Below are 14226 nucleotides of genomic sequence, written 5' to 3' on the forward strand. Positions count from 1 at the left end.
ATACTAGATTTTTTTTCATCCGCGAAACGTTTTTTTTTCGTACACAAATGTTTAAAAGGGAAACGAAACTGAGGCCAGACGACAGGTGGCGCTGTTGTATTTCACAGTACAGAGCCATATTATAGGGTAATTTGTATACTAGATTTTTTTTCATCCGCGAAACGTTTTTTTTCGTACACAAAAATGTTTCAAAAAGTACTATTAAACGATCGTTTAATAGTGCGTACTATTGCACGCCATGTGACCCACAATCGTCCAATCAAATGACAGGAATTTATTTAGGTGTTATATAATACGCACTATTTAACGATCGTTAAATAGTAGGCCTACGGTTTTTTCGCGTACGAAAACATTTGTCAAGATCAATACTGTGATTCTGAACGTGAAGTCCAACAGCGCCGCGTATTTTTGTAAATAATAAACATTAAACACTAGATCAAATGCTTTAGATCGTTTGTATGATTGTGATTAATTAATGCAAACAACTATACAAGGAAAAAACAGAATTTGTCTAGATCAGTTTTAGTTGCCTGGCGAAGTTTAGTAATATGATATCGCTACCTTTCTAGCCTATTCCAGGCTTTAGCCTAGATAGGCCTAGGATTGTTTGGCCGTTCGCTGACATAATTAACACTACAGTAGGTGTGTTTATAAAATCCAAATAAATATAATATTTAATATATTATAATAAACAAATATATATAATTGTTTTGTAATGTATGTAAATATGTTACAAAGAAACAACTAAATTAATTACATCGCAATGAGGAATAAAGTATAGCATGGAGAAATTAGTTAAAACAAGTCTAAACTAATACTCAATGGTATAAATAAGCACGCATCGGATGTCATGAGCATTCGTTACTTGCATAATAAATATCATAAAAGTCATTTGGCGACATCCAAAAGAACTTCCTATTATATCTAGAAATATTAGATTTGAATACTCTGTAATCTATATTTGGTCTATGTTCTATCTATGCAAACAATACTGTTTATTACATACCTCTTAGCTGAAAATAATGTATTATTTCAAGACACGGCGCAGGTTAGAACAGAACTGACTTCATTGATACAAATATAATTATTTTATGGAAAATAGCATGCAAACATGTTAGAACCGTGAGATAGAGGAATGTCCTACTATGGCGAGTTCTCTAACATTATGCGCCCAGACAGAATCTTACCCGAATATTTATAACGCTTGCAGAAATTGTTTGGGTGTGCCACATCACAATCCAGACACTCTGATTGGCTGTCAATTAATTTACAACATATCAAAAAATAACATCATTTACAGGCAGAATGCTATTTTGAGGTATCGTTTGCCAAATTACAGAAATTGATTGAACTTGTATTGTTATTGCATTATATTAATCGATAAATAATGCTTATTATACACGGAAAAAACAACGATCATAATGACGTGTGCTTATCATATCATTTTCTTACGGATATAATATTTTTTTTATTTATTAAAAAAATCAACCTATCGATGAATAGAACACAGTAAATTATGTATACATAATAACAACATTTAACGCTCGGGATTGAATAAATTGTGAGTTGATATAATTTCGATATTATGATAGAATAAAATTAACTTAAGATTCAAGATTAACGGGTTGGAGGGGGAAAACAAACAAAATTCAATTGTATTTTTCTTCCATCACTAAGCAAATTTAACAACAACATCAAAATTAATGTCAATAAAACAGATGAGGAACTGAAACAAATGTACAAACTTCCTTTTAAATGTGTCAAACAAACAAACCTACAATGGTTCCAATATAGAATAAATAATAGAATAATTGCAATAAATGTTTTTTTGACAAGAATTGGTATTCGACAAAATAAAGCATGTACTTTCAGTGACAATGTACCTGAAACACTTCCTCATCTGTTTGTAAGCTGCAAATATGTAAAACCACTATGGTCAAATATAGAACACAAAATTAGTATTTCCTTTAACAAAATAACTTTTACAATTGATTCGATTTTGTTTGGAGATATTTCACAATGTTTTTCTGTTAATACAATTATTATTCTTACAAAGTATTTCATTTATAAATGTAGAATTGGTAAAACTCTGCCAAGTATTAAGGCTTTAAATATTTATTTACGAAATTATTTAATGATGTTAAGGTATATTGCAAGGCAAAATGGAGAATCAAATGATTTTGAGAAACAATGGGTAGACTTTATTAATTTATTGTAATACTAATCTTTTTTACTGCTTGTTATAGACACGTCTCTTTTGTTTATTTTTTCCTTTTTTATTTTTTTCTCTGTATAAAATATGAATAAATAAAAAAAAAACCCAAAAAAAACAAAAAAAAAAACATTAATGACGCTGGTTATTGCATTATATCAATCGATAAATAATGCTTATTAAACACGGAACAAACAACGATCATAATGTAAAGTTGATATAATTTCGATATTATGGTAGAATAAAAATATTCAAGATTAATGGTTGGAAAGGGGGAAAAAACAAAACTCAATTGTATTTTTCTCCATAATGAAAATGGTCTTCCATCACTAAGCAACATATCAACATTAATGACGCTGGTTTGACTCGACTTAATATTATATGTCCTATTAGCGATATACTGAATATACTTGTTTTATATGATGACTGTTGCTATATTCTCCTAATTGTACGATACCTATTTATCGACAATGCATAATAAATAATAATAATAATAATAATAAAATCTTTATTTTAAAACGGAGGCTCGTTCACAACACAATATATTTGGCTTTAATAGACGCAATGTTCCCGGAACCAGCGGTAGACTTGAGCTTTAACGGAACTTTCAATTACTTTCTTAGTGAAGAAACAGGTAATGACCTAAAATTCCACAGAAATGTATGTTGTAGCCAACATTTGGACATGGAACGCCTTAGAATGGTTTCAAGAGGGTTGGAAACGCTGAAAAAAAACCCCCGAAACAGTATATATCTGAGCCAAAAAGTGAATTTCATGATTTTATTTGAAAGACCTGTGACGTCACAAAGAACGTCATCTTCGGCTTCGGAAGCATTTGGATGCTCGGAAATGTCACACAAACAAAGTTCAAAGTTCGAAATGATCATGAAGATGATGGATTGGACTTACGTACGAGTATAGGAAAGATGTCAATCCTGTTCTGATTGGTCGGTTAAAATGCTTAGGTATAATTATATGTTTTATTCATTCATATACAAAGTAAAACCCGATTGGATCGATGAGCTTGATTGCTCAGTGGGCTTGTATTGAGGCTATAACCCAGGGGGTTGCAGGATCGATTCTCTACTTATTATTATTAGGTTTTTAATTAGGACGAGTTTTATTATTTATGTTTTTCATCAAGACAAGTTCATAGTTGATTCTTCTTTCCCTTTTCAGGGAATTTATTAGTTCAATGTATATTGGCCTTTGGCCCTAATACAAAAAAATAAAAAATAACTATAACTTAAGATAATGATTTCTTTTTTCAAAAGCAAAGTAGACGTATTTTCTTAAATTATAAGTAAAATTTGTGTTGGAAAGTAATAAACATAGCTTATTAATAGAAAGAAAACACGAATAAATCTTGGAATAAAACTTTTTCTTAAATCATTATAAAATGTACATTGCAAAATAAAATGATATTCATCCTCAATAATGTTCTTTTTACATAATTTACACGTTCTCTTATACCTTTCTACACCCTCCCATCTGCCCTTTTCAATTTCTAGCTCTAATATCCCTAAACGTAACTTAGTTAATAATCTTCTTTGTTTAAAATTAATGATGTTGGTCAAGTGATAACTTAAACATATTTCTTTTTTATAAAGAGAAAAGAGCCTTAACTTATTATGTGAACTAAATTTTTGAATGCATTTTTGTTTTTCAATATCACATAAGCGCAACTTAAATTCTCTCAAGAATAAACCTTTACTATTAACATATTGTTGTAACCATATATAACCAAAACCAGTAGAAAAAAGTAAGTGTTTGACCTGTTGTGCCCAACAATTCTCATTACGGTTAACTTTTCTAAGTTGAAACTCATAACACTTAAAAATGAACCTGTCATGATATAAAGTAATAATATGTAACCAAAATCTTATAACTGTAACTAAACAATCCAAAGAAAGTGGTAATCTACCTAACTCAGAAGTAACAGCGGTATTTTCCGGTATTTTTCCGGTACCGGTATTCTCTACTTATTATTATTAGGTTTTTAATTAGGACGAGTTTTGTTATTTATGTTTTTCATCAAGACAAGTTCATAGTTGATAAAACTTAACTAAGCCGCCAGACAGATAGATGCACTGTTAGACTAAACAGCGATACGATGCCACATACATGACCAATGTGAGTACAGACACTATCCCAACATTCACTTCCAACATAAACATCCAACATCAGTAGGTGAGAGGATGCATTCCCCGTATGGGTAATGCATCCACTCACCACCAGAATCCTTCATCAACAACAGCCATCCTCCAAGCACAGGAACATAACACAAAAGTATGTGCAACATCAAAACAGTTCAAGACATGTACCATACATTGAAATCCCTTCACCATGCCTTCAACACTGTATGTAGCCAAAGTAATTATACCTGGTTATTTTGCTAACACCTTCATCTCTGTGCAGCGGCACAACATTTATAAATGTACAGGTAGCCCCTTTCATCTGGCCAGACGCAACACATGGCATTATCTCTAGTTCCGTTTTTAGATCGGATAGACACCTGGAGTAGCCCACATCCACTTTTACATGGCAACCATTGACATTTGTTATATGGTTATGGTCAATTAAATAAATACTGAACCAGTTAACAACGTTAGAATATAGGACCCATAGACATCGCTTTATTCATCCATAAATTTGGAAATTACAGTGTTCTTAGCTTTCTCTCTCAATAAATATAAAAACAGAATTAAATAAAGACAAAAGAATATAACTTCTATTGAAAAGGCCACTACCTCTTGGAATTAAAGAGTTGGGATATCGGTTCGTGTTAGCCGCCGGTACCCTCAGTCTACTGCTGCTGTTTATTCCAAATGATGTTCTATGTCCACTATGTTTTACCTCCGCCAAGGAGGTATAAGTAGTCGATCACGTGTGTTTGTCTGTTTGTTTGTTTGTTAGCAGGATTACTCATAAGTGATTGCAAGATCTTTATTAAAATGAAAATAAAGATAGATATGTCAAGGACCACTCCATTAAATGTTGGAGGCAATCCGGACCAGGGTCCCAATTCTGGACCACTTTTTAGTATTATTTTCTAGTGTTAAAATATAATTTTCAAGAGCCGGCGAGCAGTCTTAAAGGTCAGGTGCAGGCAAACAATTTCTATTGATCATATATTCCAATAAATATCGATCTATAGTTTCCCATATGTTTTATAATTGTTGGGATTTCATTTGTGTTACACGAGCTTGTTGAAAATAAGCACTTTCTTATCAGTTGGGAATAGTTCAAATTACACAGTAAAATCTCTATTCTTTTGTACACAAAGGTTGTAAATAGAGAGGCATTTTTTAAAAACTATGAAAAATAAACGGTGTGGTAAAAAATGTTATCAGATGACTAAGTATGGTAATATAACTTGAATTTTACGTTTCTAGTATTTTTATTCAACTTCAGAGTTTTATTTTCATGTCATAGCAAAAATTATCGACCGTATATCCACCATTTTTTTCACCTTCTAGGGAGTCACTAGACATGTTATTACACTAGGTAAAACTACCTAACTACTGAAAAAAGGTCTTCCTGATTTTTATAGCAGAATTTTGCCAAATTTTGTATTTGACCATTTTAAGGGAAATTCATGTTTCAATATTTGATTTATGTGCAATTAACCAGATATTATATTTAAAAACTAGAGGCAACAGTTATAATTTGTGATTTGTAATTTTAAAAACAAAATTTTATTTAATGTACAGGTTTTTTGATACGAGTAGTTTTTAAAAACTTTTATTTTTCAAATTCACCCGTTTGTTTTTGGCGTTCCTATTGTTAGTCAACTGAAACTATTGTTAGTTAAAAGGATGGTTACATAACCTTTACACCGAACTCGCATACACATGGTTGTAGTGAAATTAGCCTAAATCACACACAGCATTAAGACACACACACAAAAAAAGTTTTTTTTCTCGGTGAAATCTTATGTAGAATTTTACAGTAGGTGGAGGTATGCACTCTCGGAGTGCCGTCTTTGTATAAATATCAAATAATTGTAATACGAATTGACGTTACGCAAACCACTGTAACAAGACATGATTTCAACTGTAGGCCTATATTGTTACATTTGATATTTTGTAAGGAGGAAGTCAATTCTATTTACTATATCTGATAATTTTGGCAGTAGACTTAGCACCCCTTTATAAGAGTTCATTTCCTGTTCAGTTTCAAAAAATATTAAATATTCTCCAACACTAGCATGTTCCAATCTGGAGAGATCGTGGTCTACATTCACTAACGTGGACCACGTGTTCAGGAGTACCTCTATCTCTCCCCTACTTCGCCTCTGTGCAGCATTTTCTAAGTCCTGGGGCTGTTTTTTTAACCGCATGTAAATCTCCATTTTCACTTGTTGTCGCAAGAGGCGAAAGTTTTTCACGTTTATTAGGAATGATTCGAGGGCGTATGTCCAACTGTTAGCCTCACCATACTCGTGTTGGCAAGATGCTAACCCATCCTCTACCATACTCAACGAGATGATACATTGTGAATCTTGAGGTTTGACACTTCGTAACGCCTGGATGAAGTATTTGATAGATTTGGTGAACTTGTTCATCGCGACAAGACATGAGCGAAGTTGACTTTGGAAGTGTAGTTGCAATCGTTCAATGAGTTTGATAAATACAGCTGCAGTATTTTGATTACCTGAAACAGAAGGCCTATAACATTTAGTTATTGCATAATTATCTGCGTCGTCGATGTGTATGCATTGAACGATTATGATTACCATTATTTAATAATGAGTCGCCATTTGATCATTTCTTGATCATCTTAAACCACTTTTGGCATATCTATCTGAACATCAACACTATCAATGATTTTTCCATTACAAAGGTAATCTCACCTTACTTTATCGGAACTCATAACACACAAGAATATCTACCCTTAGTTTTCATTCAAGAAAAAATACCACTAATCTTAGGACTAATTCAATTCTACTAGAGGGTGAGCTCGCTTCGCTCGCTCCCCCTCTAGGACGTGTAGACGATGGTTCTCGGAATGATAATGACTCGGGTAAAACGTTTTACAAGGACATTCTGGCCTGTACGGTTACCATTATTTAAATGCTTTTGATATTCGTAAAACTAAACCTACTCTCTAACCTGTTTCACAGTGTCTTAGATAATTAATTTACGTAAAGTGTTTATTGTAGATATGAAAAATGGTAAAAAAGAATAACAAATGCTTGGTAAATTGTAGATAACAGTCCGATGAAATCTACTAAAAATAGTATAATAATAATATAATACACTATTGTGTGTATAATGTGGATGGGCGTTTATTAGATGGTATTTGGATGGGGGTGGATGGGGGGGGGGGGGGGGAGTTGGAGAGAGTGGCGATAATTATTTAAAGTGATGTTTTATTGAGGAGGTGTTCCGGGTATTTATTCAAATAAATACCATCCTAATTGGTATAATTAATACATTATTCCGCGACACAAATTTCTTATAAAACCCTTTATAATATCTTCCTAAGATAGAAATATGGAACAATAGCGTCGATGTGAAAACTAATGTTATCAAATCTACGTTTCGCGGTACATCTGAGATAGATAAGGTAGGTATCCATGGCGGAGATTTGTACCGAAGTTTTTGCATTGTGCTCGCCTATGTCAGAATTAACCATAATTTATATATAGATATAATCAAATCAAATAAATTACAATTAGACACACCTACGTAATACTATTTTGAATTACTATCTCGGAAAATTTGAATAAATATTATAAAACGTTAATGTACATATAAGTGTGTGTAGTACCGAATAACTACAAAGATAATACAAATCAATAACGATTTAAATTAAACACAAATTAAAAAGATAATACCAACCCTTGTTTGATTTGTTCTGAAATCCTTCATTGACTCTTCCAGTCGGTGGATGCAGCTGTGATCGGAGAGACGACGAACTTTCCATCACGTTGTATGAATTCGTAAAAAAATGTCAACTGTGCTTTAACAACGACATCATCCCAACTTGTTTTTTAAATGCCTATGTTCTTTCGTCTTTTTTCCTTAGTTTTATAATTGAAATGACTCCATGGAGTCGAGAATACACACCAACCGTTTCTTCTTAATTTCGTACGAAAGAATTACCTTAAACACTTTTCGTTTTCAGACAGCAATCCCCTTTGAAGGTTAAAACCAAATGGGTAACTCTTCGCAGCTATTGTTAACCTATAACACCACAATTAACATCTTACAGAATCAGTAGATAAAGAGATAGAATAAACATACAAAGCTTCCCTTTGTTGACAATGTTGAGTAATCCACAACAATAATAAAATAAATATTTTCCTCTCTTCTTAACAAATGGTTTATTCTTGCTCAATGGTTAAATTGTTTGTAAAAAACAATTCTCTGACTTACTAATTCAATATCGAATGCAAAAACAGATTAGTGTTTAAACAGTGTGTTTACCGTCATTAGCCAAGGATAACTGTATTTGAACAGAACCGCGAGCAAAGAGAAAACACCTAGGCCTGTACAAACATCTTACTCCCATCGGTAAATATATTAGTAGAAAGGTAATGTTTAACGACCATTCTAAAGAAATCTGCAGTGTTTTATATTTCCTTAATTCTACATCTGCGCTTTTCTATTCAAAATCACGTGACGATCGAGAAATCTACTATTGAAGATGATACCCGCAGGGATAACTTCAGATTAAAAGAGACATTCAATTAATATAGATGAAACACCGGAAAAACGACAATTATGAGAGTGATTATTTTACTTCTAAAATTTGATTTCAATGAAGGAAAGCAGGTGAGGTGATTTTATTTCGATAAATCGCAGTTTATGTGAATAGAAAATTAAATATAGAAGTTTGCATCAATTTGTATGATATCCTATACTAGATTTCCGTAAATAAAGCTATTAAACTGAGTGATGTCCTTTGTACTTTAGGTATTCGTTAAAGCTTAGTATTACGATAGAAGAAGCGTACACGTGTTCGTAACTGCAACAGTAGATGCTTCTTCGTCAATCAAGAGGAAGGAGTAGTATTTTTGTTAATGCTATATTCGTGTACATACCCTCGCAATGCCTTTTTCCTAGCACAGAGGTCTCCACTTTAGGTAAATAAAATATATGGGACTTTATAAAGCACGATCAAACACTAGAGGGCAGTATCATGTTCAAAATTACATGAAAGCATAGAGGGCGCTATATTGGGTGTCAGAATTTCAAACTAAACACTTTCCAAAACGTGGAATATTCGAATATCCCGATTAAAACGGAAGACCGGATCACTCAAAATATCGGGAAACTCGCATAATTTAAAAAATTATTCATTCATTCATTATTTAGCCTTCAAAATCTAAATACATTTAAACATAGGTAACAAAAACAAGAAAGGCGAAAATCTTAGGAGGCAAGGATAAGCAAAAGCATTTCAAATCGCGGTAGCTCGCAGGCTTGTTAAAATAAATAAAATACACATATACTATCCAAATATAAATAAGTATAATTAAGTGTCAAAGTATAGCCTAACATCTCAAAAAACTAAAATTGTTGTTTTTAAAAGAGGGGGTATATTAAAAAAAAACAGAGAAGTGTTTGTACAAAAACAATGAAATCGAAATCGTTAATTAATTTAAATATCTTGGTATTACGTTAAGTTATATTGGTTACTGGGTAAAAACAATCGAAAATAATTATTTACAAGCAAAACTGCCTTTTTTCTGTAAACACTTTGATATACAAACGCTTTACTAATCTTCCTATTAATATTTGGAATGTTATTTTTGGTTCTGACATCTAGGGTTTTTTTAATATCTATATTGGACACTGCTATGAGATGAACAAGTTTTGTCGATATCTGTTGGGAGTAGGAAAACATGCCCCAAATTTTGCAGTACAGGGTGAACTTTACTTGGTAGATTTCCGTTAAAAATTCTCTTTAACATTAAAATTCTGGTAAAGACTTTTAAACTTGGACAAAAATAGAATTTCATACCAATGCAATTTGTTTCAACTAAGAAAGGTAGAAAGAGATGAAGACTGTTGGGTTACACAAATTAAAAATCTATTATTTTCAATTGGTTTTGGATACGTTTGGTTGCAACAAAATATTAATAACAAAATTATAAATGAAATGAAATTACGTTTACAGGATATTGAACAACACAAATGTATTGAGAACACTCGCATAGACAATTTTTAACTAAATTTCGTCTAGGAATTCTTGATATTGAGGTTGAAAGAGTAGATGGTATGAAGAGAGATGTAAATTATGTAATATAGGAATGAGATAGAAGATGCATATCACTTTCTGTTAATTTGTCCGTTCTTTAAAGAATTACGTTAGGAGTTATTACTAATTAAGTTTTATAATTTCCCTTCTAATGGCTTCCAGAAATATTACTTTAATTGAAAATATGTCTAGGCCTAAATTAATTTTGTGTGCATTTAAAAAAGTAATAATTCAATTTGCATCTATTTTTTTGTAAATAATATATAGGCCCTATGTACTTCGGGTCGCTGGCCTATGTGCTGTGCAAATAAATGCCCTAGACCAGGAGTCGAGTTAAGGAAAATTACTGAAAAACAAGGCTGTGGGTATCAGTGTCGCTCAATGAAGATACTTATTAAACCGGTAAGCAAATCTAAGCAAAAATAAAATATAAATGTTTATGTCTAAACTGCATTTCATATGATACTACTGTATCATTAATTATAATTGTATGTTGTTGTTAATATAATCGATAAACAAAACCTTTTCGTGGAATTTCTAATTGCGCGATGGATTGCAAAAATTGTAGTTATGTTATGTTATGTTATTCTTTTTACACTAAATAAATATTGATTTCACGTTGTTTACTTCGTATAATCATTCATACAGTGCAATCACCTCCACATTTGTTTACTTATAATGTCAATATTGTACAAAGTATCCGCACACGAATAATGGATCTACATATCCGACGATTAATGAGTCGTAACTTTGAAAAGGTACATTGTTAGTGAATAAAATGCCAATAAATATGGTTCATGGTACATTTACTATCATAACTATAAAAACTTAGCATCAAATTTCAAGTATTTGAGATCAGCAGAACAAACAAGATACCAGTGACACGTATCCGGATATTCACCCCCTGGACATTTTCCCCCCGGAAAACTACCCCCCGGACAACCACCACCTGGACAACTACCCCCTTAGGACAACTACCCCTTTAGGACAACTACCCCCCGGACAAATACCCCCCGGACAACTACCCCCTTAGGACAACAACTCCCTTAGGACAACTACCCCCTGGACAACTACCCCCCGGACAATTACCCCCTAGGAACAATTACCCCCGGACCATTACCCCCCCCCCTCCCCCGGGTAATTACCTCGCGGACAACTAATATACGAAAAAGAAGACCCAAATATAGGTCTCCCTTTTCGTATTGGTTCTCGTGTCAGGTCTCTGGTCTCGGGTCTCTAGTTTCGAAACACCCGTTAAAAACAGATGATTTCATTTTTACAGAAACCGGTCCTATATATTTGTCTACTTTTGGATTGAGGGGGGGGGGGGAGTAGTTGTCCTGGGGGTATTTGTCCTAAGGGAGGGGGTAGTTGACCGGGGGGTAGTTACCCGGGGGGTAGTTATCCTAAGGGGGTAGTTGTCCGGGGGTAGTTGTCCGGGGGGTTGTTATCCTAAGGGGGTAGTTGTCCTAAGGGGGTAGTTGTCCGGGGAGTAGTTGTCCGGGGAGTAGTTGTCCGGGGGGTAGTTGTCCTAAGGGGGTAGTTGTCCGGGTGGTAAACATCCGGGGGGTAACTGTCTAGGGGGTAGGTGTCCTAGAACCCAGTGACAGCTTGTAATGTTCAACTCAAAATTTTAACATTTAATCTGAAACACACAGCCACTGCTATAAACAAACCAGTAGCGTACGTAAATATAAGATACCATAATACATATCCCTATTAAATATTATTACATTTGGTATTTTGTAAGAAGGAAGTCAATTCTATTTACTATATCTGATAATTTTGGCAGTAGACTTAGCACCCCTTTATAAGAGTTCATTTCCTGTTCAGTTTCAAAAAATATTAAATTTTCTCCAACACTAGCATGTTCCAATCTGGAGAGATCATGGTCTACATTCACTAACGTGGACCACGTGTTCAGGAGTACCTCTATCTCTCCCCTACTTCGCCTTTGTGCAGCATTTTTTAAGTCCTGGGGCTGTTTTTTTAACCTCATGTAAATCTCCATTTTCACTTGCTGTCGCAAGAGGCGAAAGTTTTTCACATTTATTAGGAATGATTCGAGGGCGTATGTCCAACTGTTAGTCTCACCATACCCGTGTTGGCAAGATTGTAGTCCAGCCTCTACCATACTCAACGAGATGATACATTGTGAATCTTGAGGTTTGACACTTCGCAACGCCTGGATGAAGTATTTGATAGATTTGGTGAACTTGTTCATCGCGACAAGACATGAGCGAAGTTGGCTTTGAAAGTGTAGTTGCAGTCGTTCAACGAGTTTGATAAATTCAGCTGCAGTATTTTGATTACCTGAAACAGAAAGCCTAACATTGTTATACAAGTTATTGTATTGTCGTCGTCGATATGTGTATACATTATGAATGATTATCTACTTTGTCCAAGTACTCTCACTTGCACTCATTTTTCTGACTGTGTTACTTTATCGTTTTGATTTAGCTTTTTGCTTATTTTATTTAGTATCTCCATTGAGATCTAGCCACCGATACTCACAGCATTGTCATTACTTTCAGTAATTTGCCTATGGATTCATTATGAATGATAATGATATTTTCATAATTTATTATAATAAATTGTTGTCATTTTATCATTAATTGATCATCATCATATTTTATATGAAAACCAACATCGTCAATGGTAGGCCTATATAAAAACAATATTTATCGTTAGTTTTCATTTAGAAAAAAACACGACTAATTATAAATCTATAGATAATCATATCAAATACTTATCAGACACATGTACTACTAATTTAAATTACTACCTCGGAAAATTTGAATTAATAATATAAAACGTTAATGTACATACGTTTGTGTAGTACCGAATGACTACAATAATCAGTAATTAATTAAACACAAATTAAAAAGATAATACCAACCCTTGTTTGAATTGTTCTGAAATCCTTCATTGACTCTTCTAGTCGGTGGATGTAGCTGTGAACGGAGAGACGACGAACTTTCCATTACGTTGTATGAAATCGTAAAAGAAATGTCAACTGTGCTTTAACAACGACATCATCCCAACTTGTTTTTTAAATGCCTATGTTCTTTCGTCTTTTTTCCTTAGTTTTATAATTGAAATGACTCCATGGAGTCGAGAATACACACCAACCGTTTCTTCTTAATTTCGTACGAAAGAATTAACTTAAACACTTTTCGTTTTCGGACAGCAATCCCCTTTGAAGGTTAAAACCAAATGGGTAACTCTTCGCAGCTATTGTTAACCTATAACACCACAATTAACATCTTACAGAATCAGTAGATAAAGAGATAGAATAAACATGCAAAGCTTCCTTTTGTTGACAATGTTGAGTAATCCCCAACAATGCATAAAATAAATATTTTCCTCTCTTCTTAACAAATGGTTTATTCTTGCTCAATAGTTAAATTGTTTGTAAAAAAAACAATTCTCTGACTTACTAATTCAATATCGAATGCAAAAACAGATTAGTGTTTAAACAGTGTGTTTACCGTCATTAGCCAAGGATAACCGTATTTGAACAGAACTGCGAGCAAAGAGAAAACACCTAGGCCTGTACAAACATCTTACTCCCATCGGTAAATATATTAGTAGAAAGGTAATGTTTAACGACCATTCTAAAGAAATCTGCAGTGTTTTATATTTCCTTAATTCTACATCTGCGCTTTTCTATTCAAAATCACGTGACGATCGAGAAATCTACTATTGAAGATGATACCCGCAGGGATAACTTCAGATTAAAAGAGACATTCAATTAATATAGATGAAACACCGGAAAAACGACAATTATGAGAGTGATTATA

General features: G+C 33.3%; 2 protein-coding genes across 2 annotated transcripts; both read right to left on the minus strand.

Moving 5' to 3' along the window:
- Positions 1 to 6284: 6284 nt before the first annotated feature.
- Positions 6285 to 6953, minus strand: LOC144834551 (uncharacterized). The gene has a single exon (XM_078689406.1). It carries the CDS (start codon positions 6951 to 6953, stop codon positions 6285 to 6287), a length of 669 nt encoding a protein of 222 aa, XP_078545532.1.
- Positions 6954 to 12075: 5122 nt separating this feature from the next.
- On the minus strand, positions 12076 to 13622 carry LOC144850290 (uncharacterized). The gene is made up of 2 exons (XM_078707891.1): positions 13323 to 13622; positions 12076 to 12736 (listed from the first exon to the last, which is right to left on the minus strand). The coding sequence occupies exons 1-2, from the start codon at positions 13405 to 13407 to the stop codon at positions 12153 to 12155; spliced, it is 669 nt and encodes a 222-aa protein (XP_078564017.1). The 5' UTR covers positions 13408 to 13622; the 3' UTR covers positions 12076 to 12152.
- Positions 13623 to 14226: the final 604 nt, after the last annotated feature.

Source organism: Antedon bifida, chromosome 1, assembly GCF_963402885.1.
Source record: "Antedon bifida chromosome 1, ecAntBifi1.1, whole genome shotgun sequence".
Classification (NCBI taxonomy): domain Eukaryota; kingdom Metazoa; phylum Echinodermata; class Crinoidea; order Comatulida; family Antedonidae; genus Antedon; species Antedon bifida.

Bases quoted from the DNA above. Each gene is read 5' to 3' on its own strand.
- LOC144850290 (XM_078707891.1), bottom strand. From the start codon at position 13,407: ATGGAAAGTTCGTCGTCTCTCCGTTCACAGCTACATCCACCGACTAGA. The intron at 12,737-13,322 runs GTTGGTATTATC...TTTCTGTTTCAG, and splicing joins TCAGAACAATTCAAACAAGG to GTAATCAAAATACTGCAGCT.
- LOC144834551 (XM_078689406.1), bottom strand. From the start codon at position 6,953: ATGGTAATCATAATCGTTCAATGCATACACATCGACGACGCAGATAAT.